This window comes from Ictalurus punctatus, chromosome 5 (assembly GCF_001660625.3).
Source record: "Ictalurus punctatus breed USDA103 chromosome 5, Coco_2.0, whole genome shotgun sequence".
NCBI classification, from domain to species: Eukaryota; Metazoa; Chordata; class Actinopteri; order Siluriformes; family Ictaluridae; genus Ictalurus; species Ictalurus punctatus.
This window is the reverse complement of record NC_030420.2, coordinates 6,364,460-6,392,147: the sequence shown is the minus strand read 5'-3', so window position 1 is coordinate 6,392,147 and position 27,688 is coordinate 6,364,460. Positions and strand designations below refer to the sequence as shown.

The 27,688-nt window shown below is 39.9% G+C and overlaps 1 protein-coding gene and 2 long non-coding RNA genes across 8 annotated transcripts; 1 reads left to right on the top strand and 2 right to left on the bottom strand.

Annotated features, from left to right (window-relative positions):
* Window positions 1-1,158: 1,158 nt before the first annotated feature.
* On the bottom strand, window positions 1,159-22,098 carry kdm5c (lysine (K)-specific demethylase 5C). Of its 6 annotated transcripts, none has more exons than XM_053680137.1 (28): window positions 21,925-22,098; window positions 18,117-18,267; window positions 17,702-17,779; window positions 16,831-16,953; window positions 16,319-16,489; window positions 15,565-15,699; window positions 14,100-14,156; window positions 13,258-13,378; window positions 12,259-12,500; window positions 11,917-12,075; window positions 11,594-11,713; window positions 11,299-11,457; window positions 10,790-10,971; window positions 10,342-10,504; window positions 9,977-10,096; window positions 9,574-9,768; window positions 9,254-9,435; window positions 9,034-9,158; window positions 6,693-6,925; window positions 6,084-6,466; window positions 5,803-5,941; window positions 5,034-5,216; window positions 4,702-4,824; window positions 3,679-4,446; window positions 3,384-3,432; window positions 3,087-3,286; window positions 2,754-2,918; window positions 1,159-2,219 (listed from the first exon to the last, which is right to left on the bottom strand). In XM_053680137.1, exons 2-28 carry the CDS (start codon window positions 18,261-18,263, stop codon window positions 2,211-2,213), a joined length of 4,731 nt encoding a protein of 1,576 aa, XP_053536112.1. In that variant the 5' UTR covers window positions 18,264-18,267; window positions 21,925-22,098; the 3' UTR covers window positions 1,159-2,210. The 6 variants fall into 6 exon arrangements, with proteins under 6 accessions (XP_053536112.1, XP_053536111.1, XP_017323314.2 ...); XM_053680136.1 differs by lacking the exon at window positions 21,925-22,098 and adding an exon at window positions 21,415-21,869; XM_017467825.3 differs by lacking the exon at window positions 21,925-22,098 and adding an exon at window positions 21,415-21,869 and having other exon boundaries at window positions 5,034-5,213.
* Window positions 22,099-22,701: 603 nt separating this feature from the next.
* Window positions 22,702-24,210, bottom strand: LOC124628173 (uncharacterized). The gene is made up of 3 exons (XR_006982526.2): window positions 23,891-24,210; window positions 22,971-23,172; window positions 22,702-22,895 (listed from the first exon to the last, which is right to left on the bottom strand). It is a non-coding gene; the product is annotated as an uncharacterized LOC124628173 (long non-coding RNA).
* Window positions 23,069-26,139, top strand: LOC108265119 (uncharacterized). The gene is made up of 5 exons (XR_006982525.2): window positions 23,069-23,125; window positions 24,318-24,546; window positions 24,634-24,767; window positions 24,961-25,095; window positions 25,485-26,139. It is a non-coding gene; the product is annotated as an uncharacterized LOC108265119 (long non-coding RNA).
* Window positions 26,140-27,688: the final 1,549 nt, after the last annotated feature.

Sequence of the window (27,688 nt, the reverse complement as noted above, 5' to 3'; positions counted from 1 at the left end):
AGAAACTGAGTGCATGTGCTCAGCATCATATCCAGAGGTTGTGTTTGGGAAATAGATGTATGAGTGGTGCCAGCATTGCTGCAGAGGTTGAAGGGGTGGGGGGTCATCCTGTCAGTGCTCAAACCATACACTGCATCAAATTGGTCTGCATGGCTGTCATCCCAGAAGGAAGCCTCTTCTAAAGATGATGCACAAGAAAGCCCGCAAACAGTTTGCTGAAGACAAGCAGACTAAGGACATGGATTACTAGAACCATGTCATGTGGTCTGACGAGACCAAGATAAATTTATTCGATTCAGATGGTGTCAAGCATGGTAGTGGGAGAGTCATGGTCTGTGGCTGCATGAGTGCTGCCGGCACTGGGGAGCTACACTTCATTGAGGGAACCATGAATGCCAACATGTACTGTGACATACTGAAGCAGAGCATGATCAGTATGCAGTATTCCAGCATGATAACGACCCCAAACACGCCTCCAAGACGACCACTGTCTTGCTAAAGAAGCTGAGGGTGAAGGTGATGGACTGGCCAAGCATGTCTCCAGACCTAAACCCTATTGAGCATCTGTGGGGCATCCTCAAATGGAAGGTGGAGGAGCACAAGGTCTCTAACATCCAACAGCTCCGTGATGTCGTCACGAAGGAGTGGAAGAGGACTCCAGTGGCAACCTGTGAAGCTCTGGTGAACTCCATGCCCAAGTGGGTTAAGGCAGTGCTGGAAAATAATGGTGGCCACACAAAATATTGACACTTTGGGCCCAATTTGGACATTCTCACTTTTGTTGCCAGCGGTTTAGACATTAATGGCTGTGTGTTGAGTTATTTTGAAGGGACAGCAAATTTACAGTTACACAAGCTGTACACTCACTTCTTTACATTGTAGCAAAGTGTCATTTCTTCGCTGTTGTCACATGAAAAGATATAATTAAATAGCTACAAAAATGTGAGGGGTGTACTCACTTGTGAGATACTGTATAAATCCCTTCCTCCTGAAGACTTCCCCATGTCAGAAAAGGGACTGCTGCAAGTTCGAATGGAGTTACAGAAAACGAATCAACATCTGAACGAAGAATTTGACAGTGCTGTAGTATAAATGTTAAATGTACATGCCAGGATTTTGCTGAGAGAGTTTAAGAGTGAGAACACATCCACAGCCTCATAAAACAATTCTAAACTTTTATTCTCTAACAAAAGTGAAAAGAAACAAAGGCAACATTGAAATGAAAGTTTATACACAAACTCACAAGTTGCTTGTCTGCAATACCAAGAATAATAATAATAATAATAATAATAATAATAATAATAACAATAATAACAACAATGTATTTATTAGAACCCAGGACAAAACAAAAAGGAAAAAAGTGAGTTACAGTGAAGTGTTTTGTACAGTTCCTTGGACGTCAGGATGAGAGCAAGAGACAGGAGAGGAAAAAAAGAGCAACAGAACAGTAAACAAAATCAAATGTGGAAAAGGGAAAAGTAAGCTGTTTCAAATTAAAGGTCAATAGACAGTAGAAGGGTAAATGTACAGTGACCTATTTTGGGAAAGTAGCACCAAAACTCAAATGCCGGTTTTTTCCCTCCCCAAAATTTTTATTAGTTCATTCAAAACGGAGAGTCTCAACAGCGTCAACAAAACACGAGACTCTACATAAAAAATACAAGTCATTTTCATGGCATCTGGGCCACGTTTCCGTTTCTAATGTCCAGCTCTACCGAACCATCGTGTGTGTGTGTGTGTGTGTGTGTGTGTGTGGCTGAACTATATCACATTATGTTGAAGAGCAAGTTGGCATTTGGGGAGTTCAGCACTGTGTGCTACACTTTAATGGTACAGACAGACTGACAGCAGTGTGAGTTTTCAGTAATGGCCAGTGTAAAGCAGCAGAAGGTCGCTATGAACAGATCGGCACACGACACAACAGTGGAGGAACAAGAAGTCTGAGTGAAAGAGGACAGACATGACGCTAATGCCATCCAGAAACAAGAAGGGAGTGCAGCGCCAACAACAGGCACCAACGAGAGGGAGTGAGTATGTGCAAATAGGGAAAAAAGAAGAAAGGAGCAGTGTGTGAGCTTATTAAGTAGAACCTCCATGAAATCTCCTCTACTGTCTGGGTGCGGTTTTTTGGGCCCAGAATGATTTTAGAGTCGGTACTCTGTGGGTCACTTTCTCTGCCATTTTCTCCTTCACGTGTTTCCAACAAAACATCACAAAACCTGATATGAGAGAGAGAGAGAGATCTCATTATTATCTCATTAGATAAAATAATTGAAAACTATCAATAACCTAAAATATTTTGTACTGAAATATTAATAAGTGCATAATTTTAAGATCACACAGGGAACATATTGCTTCCTTACATGTTTTTTTTTTTCTTTAAATCACTAGCATAAACTTTAATAATTCCTTTTATTTAAACCCCTCCAGCACCACTGACCAGACACACCACTGGACTCCAATTTAATTCAAATGCTCGCTACATGGAGTATAGAGGGCATAAAGGTACAGTGAAGACTAAAAATGTCCTTGCTGAAAATCACTTTTTTTTTTTTTTTTTTTTTTTTTTTAAAAACTCCATCATCCACAACAAGCAAAAAAACAAAAACCATCAAGTAAAGGGCCATTTTACCATGAAGTCTTAAAAACGTTATGATGTACTTGTCATGCATCAAACATTCAAATATGTACATTTTCCCCGTTTACATACACAAATATTATTAGAAACGGATAACTATTTAAAAGAGCCATGCCTCTTCTTGTTGCTGTACAGGCGTGTGGTTAACAGCTCGTGTCTTCTTTGACTCTGAGGCCTCTCTGGACTTTGCACCTCCTTCAGATCTCTGACTTTTCCTCTTCCTCTTGGACTCCTTTGTCCTGCTGCCGCGACCTGAGCGATTCTGCTCCTGCAACTCGATCTGACGGGGAAAGTTTGCAGAAAAAAAAGCCAGTTAAACCATGCCAAAAAGCAAAGAGCTCCACACTAACTCAAATCACATGCAGTTTGATTAAAACCTAATACAAACTCAACCAGTGAATAGAAAAGATCATCTGTTTATGCTTCCATATGCTTTCGATTCTCTCACCTGTATAAGCGTGTGCAGAGTCTGGCGTGGTGGCTTAGATGCTGCTTGCAGAAGTCGGTAGATGGTGTGCGTCTGATCAAGAGTAACCTCCAGCAGGTCACCTTCTAGCTGTAGCTCCTCTAAATGAGCTCTGGTTGAAGTGGATAATTCGATGACTGGCCCTTTAAGATACGGAATCAATGGCACCAGAGACTCCACCCCTTAAAAGAGAGAATATAGGGTTCAGAAATTTAAATAAATGCTGAGCTGCAAATGTTTTAAATTATTTGCCATTTTTAAATTTCCAAAAGTACTAACCTGTTACATTTTCAACATCTGGCTTCTTAATGCCATTTTCACAGCCAGACTGTGGAAGAATAACCAGTTTTCACAAAAAAATGACCATGTGGACAGTATAAGAATTTATTCATGATATGGTTTGTGTACAGTATGTGTAAGTATATGAAAATTCTGCATTGGAATGATGTTCCATTAAGTCCTCCACATATATCTATTACTGTTCCACACATGGTGGTATTTACTGGAATATTTATCTGAGAAAATGTGTAGCGTGCGAATGTTTTTTTTTATGCAAAAGGTAGACATTCCACACCTGTACTCCGTTAGCAGCTTTCTCTCTGTTGCTTTTCGCCATGTCACTCTCCTCAGTCAGATCGATCACGCTCTCCTCCGGCTCCTCAGAGTCCGACAGCACAATCACCTCCTCCGAATTCCCTTTCTTTTCATCCGCCTGCTCGTCCTTCTCCCTGCTCTGTGTTTCTTTCAGTTCCTGAAGCCTCTGCAGTGCCCCTTGCAGCTCAGGAGAATCCAGGGCTTGTTTGGCTCTGCCCTGCCAGTTAATCGCTCTCTCTGTGAGACACTGCAGGGCCTCACCCTCTGGCAGTCGCACAGGCAGCTTCTGTAACGCCACTAACAACGCTAGAATGATTTCTAGCCGTGGACGCCGTGTTCTCTGGCACCGTGGGCACAGGAAGCGCGTGTCCCAGTCCCACCAACAAAGTGGGTTTACAAGTGGCACATCAGTAGGGCCCAGTACAGAAGGGAAGGGCACACAGCCTCCATGGAACCAGTCTCTGCACAGATGGCAGCGGTGGAACAGAGGGTGGGGTTGGCCACCGCACACACACACAGACTGGCTGACTGTGTGGGAGTGGGTGGAGCCTCCATTCTGTTGTGAGCCGTTTTCTGAGGACACAGGCGTGTCTGTATCCATTGACTCACTCAGCCTCTGCTCTTGTTTGATGTGCATAGCCTGTGCCTCCTTGGGTATGTTCTCCAGGCCGGGCTTGGCCAGGTTCAGCTGTCGCATACGCAGCAGAGCCTCTTTCTCATGCTGTTCTCCCTCCTTGAATGCCATTACCTGGACAAGTTACAACGTACAGTAAATATTAAACATCATTAAGGTAAGTATATGCATTGGACAAATACGTCTTGACAAAACACAACAGACATCATATCTAATTTACAGGCTTATATGGACACCACTTGTTTTACACAGAGACAGCTATCTGAATCGATCCCTGGAGAGACACTCAAACGTTTTATAGCAGACCTCACTGTGAGGTTCAACCCGGTTTAAATTAGGCTTAGGTGCATGCTGTGTGCTCTAACTCACAATGGCTCCTGGGTCTCGGAGGTCCTGAGCAGTGAGCCCCAACACGTCAACATCAGAGTCTGCTTCTGAGCTCAGAGAGTCTTCCTCCCTCTTCTTCCTCTTCTCCACACATGGACATAACACCTACACAGAGCAAGAGATAGACCACCACATGCACCTCTCGCAGCTCCTAAATAACACTAATCTAGATTCTTAACGGAGTCAGAGACCAGCCTATGCTTCTTGAGTAGTAATCTAGGAGAAATGTGGATTTCCTCATTGAGAAACAGCACCATTCCCCCCTATCCTTCCATTCTGCATCCTAACGGTTATCAGAGCTATCAAGCCCTTACCTCCAGCAGGCTGTGCTGACTGTTCTTCTTCAGGAAGGTCTTGCTGGCCTTTTCCCTCCAGGAGTGAGCACTGGCCACCTGCAGCTCGAGCTGCCGCAGCTCCTCCATCCTCACAGGAAGGTCACGGCCAATTGCCACCAGACCCTCCAGGTCATCCAGACATGGGTAGTGCTCTCCATTCTGCTGTGAGATATAGGACACAGAAAGGAGATGTAGAGGGAGAGAAACGCACTGGGTAAGATTTTAAAGGCTTTACAGGATTTTAAGAAAATGGATAAAAAAGTAGCTAGATTTTAGCTTTTTTGTTTGTAATATTTTGCAATTTTAACGTTGGAAAACAGGCAATAGGAGGACTAGGCTTTTGTCACATATCAATAAACGTGACAGTTTCCTGATGATTATTTTTAGTCATTTTCAAATATAGATACGGACTGCCCTAGCACATTCCTTGAACGCATAGTGTAGACCTACATGTATACTATGACACCGCCAGTGAGGTTTTAATATTGGAAGACCCACTAGCTTGAGCCGTATTAAACATCAAAAGGTTAGTGAACAATAACATCTACAGGATCTGTTATCTCAAAGCCATTTTGCCAGGCAATATTAAATTGTAGTCTTATAGACTACAGTGTGAAATAGCTGGCAAATGCAAATTGCCCATTTAAATGTCATTTTAAACCATCAATGTCTCAAAGACGAATCAAGAAAACAACATGCTGATCAATAATCTATATTTTATGACATCCATAAATAAAACCACTCTTGCCTGGATCTCCTCTAGGTCTGTGACCCAGGCACGGGCTCGACTCAGGCAGGCCTGGAGGGCCAAGATGTTGGGCAACTGCACGGGGATCAGCTGGGCTTCATTCACTATGGCCTCCAATGTGGAGAGAGGATGCTTCTGTCTGCTCAGATAAAGATCGGGAAAAGGTGTTAAAAGCAAGAGAGAGCATACCAAATTACTGAGTGACAGAGATATGCAATTAAAGGTTAGGAAACTTGGATTAAGTATGGGTATGCGTGGATGTGTGTGCAACCCTGTTTTACCGGTCTTCGAGGCAGATCTGGGCCTTCTCTTCCCAACGCTCTGCGATGGTCAGCAGCTCCTGCAGCTCTGCCATGGCGGTCTCGACGCTGACACTCTGCAACACGTTGCAGCCGGCCTCCATCAAATTTCTCAGAACGGCCAGAGTCACCACTCCACCCCCAGGCCCAATTGTCCTGCGCACCTGCTCTAGCCAGCGTCTCTGTTCCTGCAGGCCAGACAGGAGCCCGCAGGCTGGGGCTACAGCCGGCAGTGCAGACCCCTCCTCTAACAGAGCCTGCACATCCTCTTCTGAGGGAGCGGAGGACTGTTTCCACTCACCAGCACTGCTGCTCACTATGGCCTGGGCACGTGACTCAAACTCCTCCACCTTCTGTAGCACAACCTGAGAGAGTCGAGGGTGGGGGTATGAATGTGTGGGTTCTCTTATGTTGACTTCCTTCTGATCAGAAGAAATGTTGGACTTTTGCTACGATTAATAGTTCTATATTTCTTGAATTTACCACTGGTGCCAGCATATCAGTGACAAGCCTTAAGTACAATAGTTGAAACTGAGGCTTTAAAGCACATACACATGTTTAGTGTTTGGGTAAAATACTCCTCTAACACACCTGCACCTCCCCCAGCTGCTCCATTACACAAGGAAGGTTTTGCATGGTGTCCACCAGAGTCCGGAGCTCCTCGAGACTCATCTTACTGCCTTGGTTACCATTAATAAGCGCTGTGCTCCTGCTCTGGCACCTCTGCATATCATCCAATACAACCGTGAGCCGTTGGAGCAGCTCGTTGTCTGGAAATTTACGTTCTGCCGCCTCCTCCTTCAGTGCCACCAGATTTTTAATGTCTTCAAGGGTGGAAAAAGAAAGACTGGGAGTTCAAAAGGCATTGAAAACGTTACAGAGAAATTATATGTACATATGTCATGTACAGTGAGGCTTGAAAGTTTGTGAACTCTTTAGAATTTTCTGTATTTCTGCATTACAGGATACAAGACATTACATTTTCACTCAAGTCCTAAAAGTAGATAAAGAGAACCCAATTAAACAAATGAGACCAAAATATTATGCTTGGCCATTTATTTATTTATTGTGGAAATTGATCCAATGTTACATATCTGTGAGTGGCAAAAGTATGTGACCCTTTGCTTTCAGTATCTGGTGGGACCCCCTTGTGCAGCAATAACTGCAACTAAATATTTCCAGTAACTGTTGATCAGTCCTGCACATCGGCTCGGAGGAATTTTAGCCCGTTACTCAGTACAGAACAGCTTCAACTCTGGGATGTTATTAGGTTTCCTCACATGAACTGCTTGCTTCATGTCTTTCCACAACATTTCTGGTGGATTAAGATCAGGACTTTGACTTGGACATTCCAGGATACCCAACCAATGATACTACCACCACATTTCACAGAATGTTGGAATGCACTGTTTTCCTTTCGCCAAACATGACACCGCTCATTTAAACCAAAAATTCTATTTTGGTCTCATCCGTCCACAAAACATTTTTCCAATAGCTTTCTGGCTTGTTCACGTGATCTTTAGCAAACTGCAGACGGGCAGCAATGTTCTTTCTGGAGAGCAGTGGCTTTCTCCTTGCAACCCTGCCATGCTCATCACTGTTGTTCAGTGTTCTCCTGATGGTGGACTCATGAACATTAGCCAATGTGAGCGAGGCCTTTAGTTGCTTAGACTTGGACTATTACACGTCTTGCTCTTGGCGTGATCTTTGTTGGTCAACCACTCCTAGGGAGGATAACAATGGTCTTAAATTTCCTACATTTGTACACAATCTGTCTGACTGTGGATTGTTGGAGTCAAAACTCTTTAGAGATATGTTTTTATGAGTTTTGTAACCTTTTCCAGCCCGGCAAGCATCAACAACTCTCTTTTTGAGCAGCTCAGAAATTTCCTTTGTTCATGTAGTGATACACTTCCACAAATGTGTTTTGAAGCTTAGACACTGATAGATCCCTGTTCTTTAAATAAAACAGGGCAACAACTCCACCGGAGTGTCATCCCATTGATTGAAAAACACCTGACACTAATTTCACCTTCAAATTACCTGCTAATCCTAGAGGTTCACATACTTTTACCACTCACAGATATGTAATATTGGATCATTTTCCCCAATAAATAAATTAACCAACTATAATATTTATCTCATTTGTTTAATTGGGTTCTCTTTGTCTACTTTTAGGACTTGTGTGAAAACATGTTTTATGTCATATTTATGCAGATATATAGAAATGTCTAAACTTTCAAGCACTACTGTGCAAAAGCTGCATTTGTCTGGTGCATTAAAACACCAAATCTACCCATAGGCATGTTTAACTGTCTATGTAGTATTTAATAGAGGAACTCAATGTAAATCAGAATAAAAGGGGCCGTCACACTTGAATTTCAGCATGTGAAATTTCTTCGGAGATCGCTGTGAATATGGGCGGCAACCTCTTATGACATCACGCACCAAGGCGTTGGGATTTTTAAAAATAATTTTACAAATATTGTGTGTATTAAAATATACCATCTGAGGTCACGCCATGACATGTTGATCTTCTATTGGTTACACACAGTCACGTGATACAAATTTGCAGGTCACCAAACTTGACCTTTGGAACGCAGTCAAATGTGAAACTTCTTCACATGAATCTTGCGTTTCCGGTCTCCAGCATTCACACGCATATGAACAGAAGTCAATGGGAAATTCGCTCGCTGGATGTATAGTGTGACTGCCCCTTAGTACTGCTACATGGATTTCTTCCTGTGACTTGTGCGTGATGTGAAAAAAAGGTGCGGTTGATTTAAAGTGATGAAACATGCAATAAAATTGTGATGTTCTAAATAATTTTGATACCTTTTTGAAATATTGAGCAAAATAAATTATAGCCAATGTTAAAAGTCAGAATTTAGTTGGACTTGTATTACTAATACAACCCAAGTTTCCAGCTAACCTATTTTGTTGCCCTCCTCCTGCTCAAGTGCTTCTTTCACTCTGTTAGCCCAAGAGTCAAAGGACTCGGCCCGAACCTTCAACCGATACAACATGGCCAATAGCTCATCCAGAGTGTAGCGATACCTGCGAAGAAGGCAGGAGAGTGAAGTTCAATTTATGTCTGCCATATGACTACAAATCAGTGTCTGACGTGAAGAAGAAGCAGCCGACGTGTGTACCTGAGGTAGAGTTTGTCTGTGGGGCAGGAGCAGAGGTCTTGTGTGTGGTAGAGGCAGACAAGGCTCTCAGAGCAGTTGGTGCAAGCCAGGGCAGACAGGAAGCAGGTAGTCTTACACTTATCACACTGCCTCTCATCGTCAGGCAACAACTCAAATGCCTCCCGCTCTGCCTCCGTTATACCCTGTGAGCACATCTTAGCATTACTCATCGAGAAGTGAGCTTACTGGCAGTACATAGATTAGGTACAGCTATACTACAACGGTATTGTTTTAGACTATTAGATTATTGTCTGTAGATCTCTCCTCTCTCTCTGACTCACCTTCTCCAGCAGGGCCTTGCGGAGTTTCCTCTCCTCTTGGACAATAATGAACATTTCTCTGTGCGTGGCTGCAGCCATGTTCAGGTCCAGCTTCTCTGGGCAGGCGGCCATTTTGCAGGTGAGCTCCTCATGCGAGAACACGCAGTAGCGTCTGAGGACTCTGTAATGCTCAATGCATGACCGCCCTAAGGGCAGCTAATGCAGAGAGGGAAAAAGAGAGATAATGAAAACCACATCAACTTTCCACGTAATAGTTAAACATTCATGTTGATAGTAAACTGTATTAAGGAAACCTTTAATCAAATTTAAAATAAAAAAAATTAATAAATTTTTTTTTAAAACTCATCTGAAACTCAGGTTTATGAGATAAAAAAAAATATCCGTTGATTTTTTTTGGACTTACCCAATCTGCAGTGCAGAAGTTGACGGCTTCAGCAAAATTATATCCCTGATTGAAGCCACTGTGATAGGCTCGAGGGAAAGTGATTACAAACTCTCCAGCACACTGATTCGTACGCACAACCTGCCAATCACAGAGAGCCCGATTACAAAACTTAAACGATCTCCGTTTACACGTTATAGGAAAACTGAAACAAATGTATATCCATGCATGAGGCACCATTTAGTGTCAGTTTTGACAAAACAATAAACAGTGAGCGCAACACATTTGTCAAGTATTAAATCGCCTCGTTTGCGTCACGAGACTGGTGTTGAGAAAGCTTAACGCAGAAATCTACACAAATATTGAGCCTGGTGTGTGTTACTGACCGGCACTCCATGGCCCATGAGTATATTAGGGTTCATGATTGTGACGAGTTGATGAAGCAGATCTGGCTGGAACTCAAAGAGTTCAGGAGTGAGCTTCTTCATCACTTCCTCCAGCTTTTCTGCTGCTACTGAAGGAACACCATACCATGTTTTGGGCTCCCCCCTGAATTAGAAATGATTTTATTGCAGTCATTTTTCCATCTACTTCCTCAGGACCTCCTTTTTTAGTAATGAATGTACTGTATGTTTAATGGCATCTTGAACATGCATTAAACTTAAACAATGTATGTAACCTTAAATGTTGGGAGATAGAACACAAAGTGTTCTCAGAAAGCAGTAGCATATTATGCACATTAGGCAGAAATGCACATTTCATTTACATTTTGTAACAGAAGCAACAAACAGAATAAGAGAAAAGTATCTAGCGTGGCTAATGTGAAATCATTACCAGTGTAAGTAGTTGATGGAGTAACTCCAGTGGTCCTCGATGTGCCAGCAGAAGGCAGAAAAAACCATGCCCACATACAGCCACGGTACCTTCATGCCTGAGATGTCGGCATTGATATGGCACAACACTGACTGCTCCAACACTGGCATCACATTCAGGTTCCAGCCACTGCGTGCATATGCCTGAAAGGGAACAAATGTTTACTGTAATACAGTTTCACTGCTGTGTACAAATAAAGAGAGGCTCATGTGTAACATACATTGTTGCAAAGCATCATTTGAATGTGAAAAACAGGAACAAAATTGCAACACACACACACACACACACACACACACACACACACACACACACACACACACACACAGAGAGACAGAGACAGAGAGAGAGAGAGAGAGAGAGAGAGAGAAGGAACAAGAGAAATTAAGAGGAAAAGAGAAAGAATAAAAGTCATGAAGAACAAAGAAGAGTGAAGCAAGATTAACTATTTGGAGAGGGTAAACGATGCAAACCTCCTCTTCTTCGGTTAAATGTCTCTTGCCATTGTTGACAGGGAAACCGCTCCCAAACTCTTTGGAGTGAATGTCTGCACCGTATTCGACGGTCACATCCTCTTCAATACTACTGACCAATCGCCAAAACTCCTTCTCAACCAGCTCTGTTGGGACCATCTAAAACAATAACCACATATGCACGATTTTTTACGGAGCTTAACAGCGACCTCTAAGGGCCTTGATGTTTTCCCAATTCAAATGGCCCCTTTTATTCCCACCCCTGATTTGTTTGCATTCACGCAAAAGCACTCACATGGACAGGCATGTTGAAGTAATCGGCCTTGAACGTGTCGGCCATCTCACCGAAACTCTGTAACGTGTATTCTCGTGTAGCCTGTTCAAAACCAAATGCTTCTGCAGGTTTCTTGCACTCCTACAAATATTAAAGTCCCGTTTAAATTGATAAAAGCAGAATGCTGATTGTGCGTAAAAACAAAACTTTGATGACGATAACACACTCCTGTACATTTTAGCACAGCACTTCATATTTCTCTAATCTGATTCAACATCAGTCTTTTGCTGCAACGTGCCGTGTTAAATGTAACCTGGCCATTTTTGTTTTAGGTGTCACCTCACCTCTGCTACACATTTGGGACAGCGCCAGTTGCCCTTGGGAGGGTCTGTGAGGGGAGGCAGGAGACAGAAAGTGTGGTAATTATCATCGCAACCATCACATAGCAGCAGCTTCTCGTCCTCGTCCCCACGGCCACACATGCGGCACACAAACGAGTCCACCTGGGAAAACAAGCCGTTCTGGTTTAGAGAACATGTGCAAATACGTTGGACTTTGAATTGTGGTTGAATGTAAAGAGTGCAACATGTTCCCAGACAGGCTCTCAACTTGCTAAACTGAGCAGTAATTTATATAAAGATGCCCCCCACCACCTTCCTGTTACACACAGGAACATGCATACTTACAAACTGTGAGCTGCTGTGGTTGCGTCTCAGCCTCATGGTCATCTTGGTGCAGGGTTCATCTTTAATAGGATCCTTCACGTCTACTGCACGGCCCTCATCCTCTTCCTTTTTCTTCACTTCATCTTTAACGATGAGGTTTGGGGGCGGCGGGGGGATGTCCGGTTCTGACTTTGTGATTAACATCTCTCCAGGTTCTTCTTTAATACTGCTGTCCTTAACTATTACAGTCTGGGGGAGTTCATCTGAGAGAAAGAGAGCAGGACTGAGTTATGCATGTTGAGTGCTCTGTTGTAGTAGTGTATTGATGTGCTAGTATAGACAAGATACAAGTTGGCAAACTGGTTAATACTATATACACACAATATTAATATTTTTCAGATAATATAACTGAAAATAAAATCCTGTAGCAGACCTGCCAACCCCAAAGAAGAATAATCAGGCCCAAGAAGGGGAATATATTATAAATATATTTTAAATATATTTACTGTGACAGAAAGCAAGTGCGCTGTATCAAAGAATCTTTCTAGCTGGAAAGTCAAATCAATCAAGAACACTGGCCAAAAAATTACTAATAAGATGCGTGGAAGTGGACGGAGCAAACATCTGTTCAAAACATCTGTGCAACTGTCAGTTTTTCCAGATTCATATGCTGACAGGCTTATTTGTTGGGGGTTGCAAAATTCATGAAGCTTAGCAGATCTGATGTACATTTACAGTATTTGGCAAGCACCCTTATCCAAAGTGACTTACATTTATCACATTTATACAACCGAGTAGTCGGGGGTTAAAGGCCTTGCTCAAGGGCCCAAGAGCATCAGTTTAGTGGTGCTGGGATTTTAACTCCTGACCTTCCTTAACCACTGAGCTACCACTGCCCACAGCGCCATAGAGTCTTAAGATTCGAAATGCAGCTATACAGATATATGCCTTTGCCAAACAAAGATTCAAATATAATCTCCCACTCCAACTCCGATAGTGTTTATTGTGCCTCACATTTACCTTTCTTCCTAGCCTTGTCTCGAGCCACCAGGCCGAGTCCCATCATTTTGGGTCCGGCGCCATAGATCTGCAGCTTCTTCAGCTCTGGGTTCTTCTCTATGTCCTCCTCGGTGGGCTCCGGCTGAAGACAAGCCGTTAAAACGTAAAATTAGCAACCGAAGAGACAAATTCACATATTCACAAGAACACTGGATCTGGGTCAGTCTGATTTCTGTTAATATCTACTCCTAACCTGGAGATAAATGTTAAATGGCCCTGGCTCTTCTGTCTAAAACTGAAACACTGTTCATGCCACTGATGTATCCATTTATGCATCTACATGTAATCTGTTAGTCAGTCATCAGTACAAAAACAAAACAAGCTGTACACTGACTGCAATACATAGGAAGTTTGCAGTCATACAAATCAGAGAGGGTGAACGCAGGAAAAGCAGCAGCCAAGCTAAAGGAGTAAAAGCGTTAGAGACTAGCAGAAATCCCACAGGTGAGACTGATAGCAGTAAGCAATCTAAAACAGGGGACTCAAGAGGAACACCACCATCCACGAGGAAGACACAAACAAGCCAGCAATGTTACAGAAATGGCAAGAAGAGCACAATATGGTTTTTTTAGTGCTAATTTTTAGTGAGATTGCTTTCCAGCTTATTCACAGCAAAGATTAGCAGCACACACATAGGCTTAGGTGAGCCAGCACAGTTTGTGCAAAACTGCACAAGAACTGCACGTCAGCAGGGGCGAGACATGAGAAAGTGTGCGGGAGAAAGAAAGGCGTTAATGAGTTTAAGTGGAAAGGAAGAGAATAAAGCAGAGAGGAGGAGAGCGAGGGCCAGCAAGAGGCAGTACCGAGGAGCTGTGTTGAGAGCCAGTGGTAAGAGGGTGGAGAGTCGGATCCTCTGGACCCTGCATGGGGAGACAACAACCGTAACAAAACAGACTCCAGAGACAAAAAGGGGGCGACAGGAAAACAAAACATCAATGAATTGACAGTACGGAGCAGGAAGAAACAAGGACAGGGTGTGTGTGTGTGTGTGCGTGCACACGCGCGCATTTGTGTGTTGGGCTCTTTTGGATGGTTGAATAATTGAAAATAAATTCAGCTTAATTTAAAATTCAAGTAAGTAATTGCGAGATTATGTCCAAAGATTACTTTTATATAAAATGTCAATCAAGCTAATGAGGAGGCGTAAAAACAAAAGCCAGTGTAATTGTGTAAACATAAAGGCATGTCATGAAATGCAGCTTTAACAATGCGTGAAGATGAAAATGGCAACAAGACCTACTATTAACATATTGAATTGCTCAGGATGAGGAATTTAGGGCAGTGCTAAATGGAAAAGCTTCAGGCATGAAAGGAGACAAACAGGGAAGTATAAAATATTTTAAAAGTGTGTAGGGCAAAAAGCATGAGGAATAGGAATAATGCGTTCAGGAAAAAGCAACAGAAGCAGCAAGATATGTTTTTCAACCCAGGGTGCACAGCATGCTGGAGCGCTTATCCTGCCTGCGGATTAGCCAGAAACACACAAGAACCAGAGAGAAGTAATATTGTGTAATATTTACATGCACTGCATCTAGACTTTTCAAATTTTCTGCTTATTTAACTCAATCCCTCACATTTGTGTGAGCGAGTGGATCCATTTAAAGGCTGGCTTTAATGTTGGGACATATTCAAGGTTAAGAATTGGTTTACATGATAGTTAAAAGCAATTATTATCGAAGCATAGTTTTAATGTGCATCTACATTATGCTAAGGAATCTACTGTACACTGCTATAAAGTTGAAAACATGCTGACATTTTTTAAATCCAATGTGGCTGTATGATTAGCCAAAAAAAAAAATAAAAAAAAAAATAGCGGTTATACAGGTTTGCATCTGGTTCACACCACAACACACATCAGGATGCTTATTTTGGCTAGTCATGTTATTGCAGGCATGATGGTGATCAAGAAGCTACAATCCCCGGAACGCAATGGGCAAGGCACAATTCCTTAATGTTTATTTACATGGGGCATTTCCCTCTCCTGCCATTTTGTACCAAATTGATTGTGCAGACCAACACGTATACGTACAATATATGAGCCTTGCTAACACGGATTGCTTTGATATCAGGGGAACTTCCTGACAATAGTGTAACATTTTGAATTTAAAACATATAAAGAAAAATCTCTGTGAGAAAAAAGATCCCAGAAACCTCAAATCCATGGGGGGGGGGGGGGGGGGGGGGGCGGCACTGGCTCCCTATGTGACTGATCTCAAAAATATGAGCAAATAACACTTATCTGTACAACCCACCAGACACAATGCTCACCTCAGGTTGCAGGCGGTTGGCTCGTCGTCCGTAACTGCTGGTCTTTGAAGGCTGCACCGACTGGCGAAGGGGGATGGAGTGGGGCTTGTACTCCTTATCCACGTCGTCACTTTCATATGGCCTGGGCTTACATGGCTGCACACATGTATACGCATTTGTCTTATACAGAGATGAACTGTGTTTTTAAATTCCAATTGCATTAGTCACAGTAATAGTATTACACTAATGTTTCCATAACAAACAGACAAGAGAGAACACTTCATCATGCTTTGGTAACTTGCCAAAATGAAACAAGGTAAATAGTCGAGAAGCGGAACAAATCATAAACTGATGATCGAACCCACTGGACAAGTAAAAGCTCCAGTGTCTGATGTATTGTTGCCTGCAAACTTAACTGACTGGTTGTCAATGTGATAACACGGTGAGCTAGTGCGCTAGTTAACAGCATTAATACAAAACAATCATTATAATCTGCTACAATTTGCTTTTAATGTAGCATGTCCTGTTTGCACTCCTTACAAAAAATACAAGCAAGTTAAAACTGCTTCTCTGGCAGACAGCTGCCAAAAAATAAAGAAATAAAAATCCTAATATCACGGACACAAAATCTGCTTGTCCCAGGAGCCATGCTATCGATTTGTCAACCCCTGCAGTCAAATCTTGACATTTAATTTCTTCATCTAGCGGATGAACAAAACCAACTGAAAATGAAAGGCAGGTTTTAAAATACAAACAGCGCAGCAGTAACATGTACCGGTAAGCTAGCACCAGAGTGGAACATCTCAAAAGGATAGACGATCCTCTCGTAGTGCGACCGCAGCAGGGAGCCAATATTTTTGCCCGGTGGGTAGCCGAGCTTCTGGGCTACTCGAGCCCATCGCCTCTCCTTACTGACCGTCTCGAAGCCCCCTTCTTCTGTGACAATCTGTGAAATGAATGACAATTAGATTACAGTCACACCCCAAAAGATCTGCAAAGTTAAGGTCAAAGTCCATCACAGATCAGTTTCCTCAATTGTTGTTAGAAAGGACTTTTAAATTATTCACAGCCTTCATGCAATGTCTGCTGTTTTTAGGACCAGTACGAATGACACAGCAACGACACATTTCTTATCCTAGTGAAAGGAAGTGGAATGTGTGCGCATTTCCTGAATAAGTAAATAAAAAACCAATAATAACAAAAAAGAGATTCAGTGCACAACGATTTAGGAAACAGAATTGACAAGTAGCTTATTTGTGGTGATATTTTCTGATGTCCATCCCATACCTTGGACAAGCTGAACAGATCGAGAATGCGTCGCTCTATGTTGGGGATTTTGAGTGAAGACCCCTGGATCTCCCAGAATTTGGCTATTCGGTCCAGATAATTCAGCTTCACTCTCGTCTCAGCCTGAGGCAAAAGGCAAAAATAAAAAGTTGACGTTGTGCACACTACATGCTCTTCTATTCCTCAAACAGATTACACACAGAGCAATTCAAAAGAACAATGTGTTTAAGAAGAAACCCTTTTCACATACAGCATGCATTAGAAACAATTCTAATGCTCCCAGCATTTAAAGTCCAATTACACAATATCGACAAAATTTTGTGGACACCTGACCATCATATTCATATGTGCTTGTTTAACATTCCATTTCAGATTTAGTCCCTCTTCACTGTAATAACCTCCATTCTTCTGGGAAGGCTTGCCACTAGATTTTGGGGCATGGCTGTGGGGAGTTTTGCTCATTCATCCACAAGAGCATTACTGAGGTCAGGCACTGAGGTCTGGGGTGCAGTCAGCGTTCCAGTTCATCCCAGAGGTGTTCAATGGGAGGTGTTGAGCTTTGTGCAGGACACTCGAGTTCCTCCACTCCACCCTTGGCAAACCATGTCTTCATGGAGCTCGCTTTGTTCACAGAGGTATTGTCATGCTGGAACATGTTTGTGCCTCTTGGTTCCAGTGAACGGAAACTGCAACACTACAGCATACAAAGACATCCTACACAACTGTGTGCTTCCAAATTCATGGTCTGTGCAAGAATCACACATGAATGCAACAATCAGGTGTCCAGATTTTTAGCCATATAGTGTAAGTGGGTGGTGCCAAATGTGTGTTATACAACTTAAATAAATAAATAAGTTCTACAAGCACACACCTCTAGTTCATTTAGTCTCTGGATACGGGGTGTAAAACGGAAATTGTCCACCTCCACAGCAAAAGGTGGCTGCCAGTCCTGCGAATAAAGAAACTTAATGAACAGATGAATTTACTGTCCCAAAAAAACAAAAACAAACAGAAACGCACAAATGCCATATTTTTTGGGTTGGCGGAAGCACACCAAGACTAGAAACCTGAAAACTGGTTAGACATTTTGAGAACACGATGTGACTGTCAAATTTGCATAAACCCGACTGGCTTCTCTGTAACAGGACAAATTTTAAAAAACAAGCAGAGGAACCGTATATACTGAAACCTGAAAGAAGAAATGAAACCACACTAGACAGGTCACTAGTTGTGTTTCGTACGTTCCTGTCAGTATAAAAATTTCACCAAGAGAGGTTAAGGCTTACTGGTGGAGGACGAATCTTGCATATTCCAGACTTCTCTGCGATTGGACGGATCTTGGCAATGTACCCGAGTGGATCGGCAAACTCCTCCCACGAAGGCTCGAACACGGGACACTCTGGAGGCGGAATAAACTCATCCCCAGCCTCCATTGCCCTGAAAGAAATTTCAGAGGTTAGGTTTGAAGGCATACATAAAGCACTTATAAACATTAATATCAGCAGCCATGCAGGCTTTAATATCTCACTGATAGCTAATCCTATCTTTATATGCTATGCACTACTGTCAATAAACATGCTGAATAAGCTAATTGGCTACTGAAGATGTAAAATCATCCTTTGTGCATAGTTACTAAATGGTATTACATTCGTTAATAGACAATTTATTCACACTTCACAGAGCAGAAAAAGACTCACTAAGGCTCTGCCTACATCTAAGTGTCACTGCAGTAAAATTAATGGGTATAATAAGCTAAAATCAGCTGTAAATACCTAAATCAAATGGAGAAACGTGTCCTTTGGAAAGCACAAAATCAACCAAGTTAAAAACTCTACTGGTAGAGTGCCATTATTTTCTTTAGTGCTGATCATGTCTTATTATGTGAAATGTTTAATACAATGCACCTATGCTAACAATGCTTTCTAACATGTTCGTCAAAAAAAAAAAAAGTTCAATTGTGTACAGCTTTGGAGTGTTGCTCCTAAACAATAGGATTTATGAACATATGGCCAGTGGTGAGAATGAATTTGGGCTGCACATTATAAATCAAAGGGACTAAAACACAGTATTGTGGTTTCTACAAAGGTAGCGTGTACTTATATTGGGTTTAGTATGTGTAATTCTATGTTTTTCCACATTTCCTCTCAGATCAATATGGTAATTGTTCACACATTCTTCTTATGCCTTATCAAAACGTGAGATAAAAATGTGAAGCCTTTATTGTGTTCCAGTCAGTAAATCAGGTCAGCTGCCGAAGTTACTAGGCATCTAGCACACTAAAGAGTCATCAAATACATATCCTGTTCAACATTTCCTCTTGTTTTCTGAACTTAAAAACAACAGCGAACAAGAAGACATCGATTAAACAAATATGGGCAAAATATATACACACAACACTGATTATGGGCTCTAACAAGAGCTTATAAGGAGACATGATGCATGAAAACTATATAATTTTGCTGTGTTTGAGAGATACACAACAACAAAAATGGTCATCTTGTCTGCAGGACATTACATCATTCAGTCGTCCCGCGTTTGTGAAACAAAGATATGACAATGAATGCCAAGATGTTAAGAATTACTAAGTTCAAGTGTAAACAAATCTATAATTTAGTCGCATATCATGCTGTTGTTCTAATGCTGGCTGGATTCAACTCATCACCTGTAATCTTAAATTAATCAAATATTACTCAGCTCCAAGTATTTTGAATTTCACTAAGCAGTGTCTGGCTTCAGTACTATCTCAAAAACAGCATATGGGATGATTATTATTATTACTATAAGTATAAATATTCAACAAGCTAGTCTTGTTGATAGTTGTGGTAACACCCCACAATCTAACACATTAAAGTTGAACTTAAAATATGTTAAAATGGCAAGAACTTGAAATATTAAGATAAGAAATTACAATTATTTTTTAAAGTAATTATAATATAATTATTATTATAATAATTTTTTAAAACCCACATCAATACTTTATACATGTCTTTTTTTTATAATTTATTGTATAACAAATGCACTGTTTAACTGTATATTACAGTGTTTATAATTTCTGGTTGTATTATTATTGTTTTATGCCTAATAACATCTGGCAAAGGAACAACCAATGAAAATTAGCCCTCAGGCTAACTTGGGTACATTTAACATTTATGAATGTTGATTAATGTACACTGTCCCCTTTTTGAAGTAAATAAATAAAAAGCAATATACTATGAGACATGAAGTTAAAATAAAGAGATAGTCAAAACTGAGATAAGGTCAAAAAATGATATGCTAAGGTAATATATATGTTGAATGAACAAGATAAGTTAAAATAACGATGTACCATAATGAAAAATGATATACCAAGCAAAAATAAGAAGATTCAAGCGTGAACTAATGAGTTGTGTCAAAATAACAAGATATTAAGTTAAAATATTGGTACGCTATGTTTACATAACGAGATACTAGAGTGAAATAAGATATTTAAGTCAAAATAACAAAATTTGAAGGTAAAATAATGATGCATTATAATGAAATAACGAGATGCTGATGTGAAATAACGAGATATTAAGTTAAAATACAGATTTAGTAGCTTGAATGAGACATTAAGTAAGAATACATGGTACACTATATTGAAAAAACGAGATAGAGTCGAAATGACGAGATAACACGTCGAAATAAGATAGGCGCTTGAAATAACTTATTACGTCGAAATAACGAGACATTAAGTTAAAATACTGGTATGCTATGTTTACATAACGAGATATTACGTCGAAATAATGACATGGCACTTGACATTTTCCCCCACATCCTGAGTTTCATGGCTTCCGGAATCTAAGCCTCAGAGCTGCATCACAAGTTACACAAGCGCCGCTAATCAAAACAAATTCGTGATATTAGCTCAGCTAGCGTTAGCTCGGCTCACAGCTTACATGGACTGTTCTGTGCGGATATTTGGAATAGTTATACTGTCAGAAACTTGTGACCAAAAAAAATTCAAACCGTGTTCGTTAACACCCTTAAAAGCACCAGTTATCTAACTAAACTAGCTATCTGCTGCTGTTTAGACTTCACTCGCAGGTCAAATATGAGCTGAATGAGATGAAGGCAGTCATTAGCCGCTCTGGCTAGCTATCAAAACATTAGCATGTTAGAAAACACCAAGCTTCAAGCACCCTGGATAAGAGCTTAATGATGTGACCAAAAACAGAAAACATCAAAACAAAACAAAAAAAATCAAACATGTTCAAGAAAGATAGTCAAGTCATGTTAAATTACGGATATTTACTGCTGTTCGTGTACCAGTGTACACGATATGTATTTACTTGGCTAGTGTATATTTGTTTTGGAGTCACTTAATTCACGCACACAGCTGAGTGTAAATTAAACCCAACATAGTGAAACAGTTAGGTAAACTATTAATCTAGCAAATGTCTATTGTTTGTATGAAAATAACAAGATATTAAAATCATAAAACAAAACGGTGTGTTTTCCAAACTAGATGATGTGCAAGGCCATTGTTAAGACCTGATTACAAAGCTAGAGCTAACGAGCAAACTTAAGGTTAGATTGTTGAAACATTTGTTGGCCACATGATCTTACATTCCGCCACTTGGTGTGTGCGTACTTCTTCAAATACGCTCTGCTTCTGCTGAATATTGAACCAAGGCTAGAGAGGAGAAAAAGTCCTGTCTGTGTGAATGCCTCGGCTGATCACAGGCTCTATTGTTCGCCAGTGGGTCACTCTCTCTGGGTGGCTGCACCTCTGCGGCCTGCGCTCTCTCTCAGCCCATCCCAGCGCTCCGACACTCCGCGACTCTCAGGACCGAATTCTCGGTGAACACTTCTTATCCTTTTCTCGCAAATCCCCCCCCAAAAGTCTAAACTAAATGTTGGCACTTTTTATTACTTGACCTGAAACGTAAACAGGCACAAAGACGTCTTACTAGTGACCAGTTTCTCCAACTATCCCCCGTTCGTCCTGTCCAAGCTAAACGCCATTTTGGTTTTCATCACGACCTAAGCACAACCCTCAACATCCATGCTTGGCGTTGACTGGATACCGCCGTGCCTTCCTTCCACGCGCGAGTTATACATAGTCCTTTAACTTACCCCTTAAAACGTGATGAATTAACCGGGATGGTCTCTTTTGTGATAATATAAGTGTGCACGAGGATGTGGGGCTGGAAACACACTGGGCTTTTAACAATATCGAATAAGACGTAGGCTAAAGTTCATCAAACATCGCAGGTAGACCCACGGAGGTGACGCGGAGTATTACTAACAAGGATTTCACACGCTCGTCTTTGAGAAAGTAGTTCCGGAAATTAGCGTTTGCGCAGACGACCAGCATTGGCATACTTCTATAGTACACAAGTACACAAGTAATCATTATTTCCTCTATACTACACATCAAGATATCATTATTTCCTGTATACTACACACCATTCTTTGTAGTAGTATGCGACAATTATCAAATCATCATGTGCTATACTACTTTATTATATAGCTTTCTGTATATATGTATATATATTTTTTTCATTTAATAAATGTATTATTTATATAGCTTTATTTGGCCATAATCAGATGCATACATAGGTTATTTTATCTCCTCTAACATGCATTAAACTGTGACATCCAGTTAAAATCTAAAGATTATTTTAAGGAAAACTAACTATTGTAAATTAATACAAAGACAGATGCATTATTATTTAATCCAAATCCAAGTACAGGCTACATTCATGCAGTTGTGGACGAGCTTGTTTTTGTTTTTTTTCCTGTCACCAAATATATTATTCTGTGGTTTGCATAATAATAATAATAATAATAATAATAATAATAATAATAATAATAATAATAATAATGCAAGGAAGATTTGTACAGAAACACATTTATTTACTCAAAGTTAAGATGATCGATAAATATGTAACTGAACACAAAGGCACGTGTTGTATTATTATTATTATTATTATTATTATTATTATTATTATTATTATTATTATTTAGACTATTTCTCATCTGCGGATAAACTGGAAGAGATCGGAGTTTCTGCTTCCCCTGCGGTCCATACTGCAGAAATTCAGCTGGGGAGTTTAAAGAACAATTCTTTAGTAGGCAGATTTTAAATGCATCTTTTAATGCATGTATGCAATGCATACCTGTACGACTACGACGTAGCGCCATCTCTCCGGTGCATTAGCGCGGGGGGCGTGGTCACTCGTGCCACCCGGAAGTTCAGCGAACCAATAGGGGTCGTTGAGACTTTACGCATGCGCACTGCAGAAATCATCTTCGGCGACGCCATCGTCTACGTGTGAGTTCATGAGTAGCGTTTTCTCAGATTTTATGCAGCTAAAAGCCCTTTCAAGTTAAAACAAAATAAATAAACAAAAAATCCGCATTAAGCAGAAATTTATTTCTTGGAGCTTTTCATTCCTTAACTTTTCACTCAGAGAAACCAAATCATTAAAAATGAATGCTATGAACATTTTGCACTATGTTAACACAACATTTGCAGTTTTACTTAAATGGAAGTTAGATTCATTCATTGAGTTTAAGAATAAAAATTTACATCTCAACTGAGCAGACAGGATTATAATACCTAAATATAGAACTACAACAATGTTGATAGTATCTGAGGCTGATATTACTGTAATGGAAAGTACTTTAAAATTTAAAGTAAACAACTGTATTTACAGTACTAAAGTACTATAATATCCTATATAGTATAAAATAACACAATCCAGTACATTTACTCATTTGGTGGATGCTTATTCTTTCTTCTTAATGCAATTTCAACATGCACATGTATGTATATTGTTTTTTTCCCCCTACTTATTCTTCTTTGCACTATTTGTAATTTATGTTTTTGTGTTCTACTTATGTCCTGTTTAAAGTATGTTTCTGGAAGGATTCGCAGAGTAAAGAATTTCATTGTACTCTGTAACAGACCATTTCCTTTACATATAGTGCCATCCATTAATATTAGCACCCTTAGTAAATATGAGCAAAGAAGGCTGCTCATACACAAAGTATACCATAATTTAAAGCTCAAAAGCATTTGAAGGGAATGACTTACAGTCACACAACCAACGGAAGTGTCCTCCTGGCCTTCAATAAAGAAAGATATAAACAGAGCACATCTAATTGTCAGCCAAAAAATGCTGTAAAGGAATATGCCACCTACTGTTTTGGGCTTCTTCTTAACAGCACCACCCTACAAGAAGCACTTAACCTCTTTCAGGATATGTCTATGTTGTTCATGTCAGCAAACAATTCCAATGGGGTTATGGCAGCAAAAAACACACTGGACCAAAAAATTCTGAAGTCCAAGCCTACTACTATAGATGAAACACTTCCACCATATGTAGAAGACATGGAGAGGAGCAGCAACATCAAGACAATATGTGTCAAATCTCCCTTCACACATTTATTTAGTGGTGTTGTAGAGAAGACCAGGTGTACACAGATAGAGAGTGGCAAAAATAATTAATTCTACTGCACAGGGATCATTAATGTCCTCATGAGCAACTACATGGGCATTTTCCCCCTTTGGAGTGGCATATTGCTTGGGGACCTGAGCAGATTCTGACCTGAGCAATGGGCCAAGAGATCCCTATCTCAAAGACCAGCAAAGCATCATTCAAAGTATTTTGATCCACCAGAAGCAGTGCCCCAACCAAAAAGACACAAGAAAAAGCAAACATCTGAGGATCATTCAGAGGACACATCCAGGTATTATGCAGTTCTCAATCTTCATAAAGCTTTTGTTCACATTAATTCATACCACCTTTTATATTATATTCAAATATCCCATTGCAGATCCATGCTCTGTGGTCTAAGAAAGCATGTGAGATAGTCATTGCCGTCACACAGTCAAAGGAAAAAAAAGGTCTTATATCCTGCATCATTCAGAGCTGAAAACACTCCAGCCACATAAATGGCTGGTGGGGGAGGTAAGAAAAAATTATTCATACCTTTGGGAAATGCTTTGCTCTTATGACAATTAAAAAATAATCTGTGAACATAGAGGAATATATTAGCTTATGTAAAGATGCCAATGTTAAGCCATTGTTGAGTATATTGAATCAATGTTAATGAAGTACTGGATGAGGTAACTATAATTTATTTTTTATCTTTTGTTCTTAGACAATCCAATGCTATTTTGAAGTGGTGGTGAATAACAGAGACCAGGGACACAGGATTTTTATACTAGATCACTTTGATGACTACGAAGGAATGATAAGTTTCCTGAATGTCAACGGGAATCATTGGATATTTTTGGTGAATACATTTTATAGTCCTTTTTTAATATACATGAGACACTGTTATATTACTCTATTCTATAGAGGATGTTCATAATTTTGTTGGCTTGAAAAATCATATTGAATAAATGTTCAGATGAGCCAAGTCTATTCAAACACCAACTATCCAAATTAAATTATAAACTATCCCGTACAAGGCCATATGCTTTGTGTCTACACCACCCACAAGAGTCTGGAGTAGTTGAATGAATGAATGAATTCATTCATTCATTCATTAATCCATCCATCCATCCATCCATCCATAATTTTAACTTTCAGGCCAGACTTTTTCAAACCAACCTCAAAGTTTTTCTACAAAACTTTGTTTTGTAGTTTAATTCTAGTTTCATCTATTTTTATCTTGTACAGTATCTCCATGCAGCATCCAGCCAGGTGTTTGTTGTAGACCCAGCAGTACATAATGAAGACGCAAAATCCATGCATGCAGCCACTAGATTTCAGTAATATTTTTTGCTTGTTATATACTGTGCTTACAAAGATGGGTTACAAATTTAAAAAAAGCATGAATGCTTAGCCCCTAGTGTGAAGAGGCCCACTTCTTTTTGGTGTGTTTTCTTGTCACGGGGTATTGAATGGTGAATGATATGCTGTGTTCTTTTCTATCACCAGATCTTTAGTAAAATTAAACAAAAATTAGATTTTGGACCAAACTGTTTGTCAGTGCTCTCCAGTATCATCTTGAAAATGTAAACATTTTGAAATATATTTTGAAAAATGTATGTTCTATCCCTCCTGTTGGTGTTCCAGAGACTTGGCATAGATCTTGCAGATCTCTGGATCCTTAACGATTATTTTCGTAAGAATAAAATGACAGTCTTCGAGTCTTTTACATTGTGTAAGTATACTAGTCTTCTCATAAGGTTTTTTTTTTAATGCTGTCAAATCCTTACAATAATTTTACTTATTAACTTTTACTGTAAGTAGCAAGCAATTCACAATAATTGTTAAGTGTAAAGTGAGTGAGATATGTAAAGACAATAATTATACTACATATAAAAATATACTACATATATAGGAAATGAGTAGGCAATAATGTTTTAACACTTAATGTTATCCTGTCAATCATTTTGATTCGCTTAACACACTTTTTTTCCCCCCACACATTCAGTGTTTTATGCACTAAAGCAAAATGGATAATGTTGCCTTTCTAATAATATAATTATATTTATATGACCTGTAAAGAGAACGGAGAGCACAATGCAGAACATTCATTTAAATTGACTAACACAGTGGGTCTCTTAAATAAAAAAGATTCACAACAACATTTATTGTTTGGAGTTTGTACTAACATTTGGTAAACATATGGTTGTAAAAAAGAACCTTAAAGTAGTTTAAATAACACGAATGTGTTTTTATTGGTTTTGGGGCCTTTTTTGCTTTATTTTGGTAGGGATAGTAGAAAATTGACAAGGCAATATAGGATAGAAGTGTGGGGGTGTGATCGGGAAAATACCCTATGAGCTGGGAAATGAACCCTTCACTGTAGGAGAAAAGCAATTGATTTGTCATCTTTCTCTACATTTAGACTCAACAAAGAATTAACAAATAAATAGGTCATTTACATGAAGAATGTTCATGATTTTCTTTATGTACACTGCCTAGACTCTAGACACGAACTAGAAATTTTTAATTAAATGCTATTCCTAAATTATCCGCTAGGGGCGCACTGATTTATTCAGAGTAGAAGACGCGACACAACCCTGGATCTCAGACCGAACAGCAGATGGTAGCAATGCGCCTTCTGCTGTTTGTTATTACACTGTGACCATTTGTAATGCACACATGTAAATGATAATCAGAAGCAAATTGCACATGTTTGTCTTAAGAAATCTGAGGTTGTTCATGATGTTTTGTAAAAGGATATTTCATTAAATATTAAGATTTTACTAATGTATTTGTACTTCTTTGCATGAAAACAAAGGGAAAAACACGGACTTATGGTTATTTATAGGTAATTATGCTATGATTTTACTGGCCCGGCCCACTTGACATCTAATTAGGCTGTATGTGGCCCCTGAACTAAAATGAGTTTGACACCCCTGGCCTAGAGAGTACTTCATGATGAGAAGTAACTGTCTCAGTAAATGTGACTGGGTTGACATAAAATGGAATAGAGGACAAATTAACCATTCCACACAATAGGACTGGTACAGCTGTGGAGTGTTTGTCATGCAGGTTTTATTTCCTCATTAAATTGTACGACAAAGACAAAAACAAGGTCTTATAATAAACTCGGACACAGTTCTTATAAATTTGTGGAGCAGAATGTTGATTTAGTTCAGTCTTAAGAATTCTTAAGTCTTTCAGAATTAAAAGAAAACAAATAAAAATGTTTGAAATATAAAAAAAAAATGTGTATCATCAGTTCTTTTAATTGTTTAATTAATAGGACATCTATTTTTTGAAGAAAACCATTCAGTCCAGTACGTAGGTACGCAATTGTGTAGGTTTTTTTTGTTCATGCATTGTAGGGTTAAATATAAAAAATCTGGTGCGTCATACCTGACACCTAGATGAACACTTTATAGTTGGTTTTGTGACTGTAAGTCATT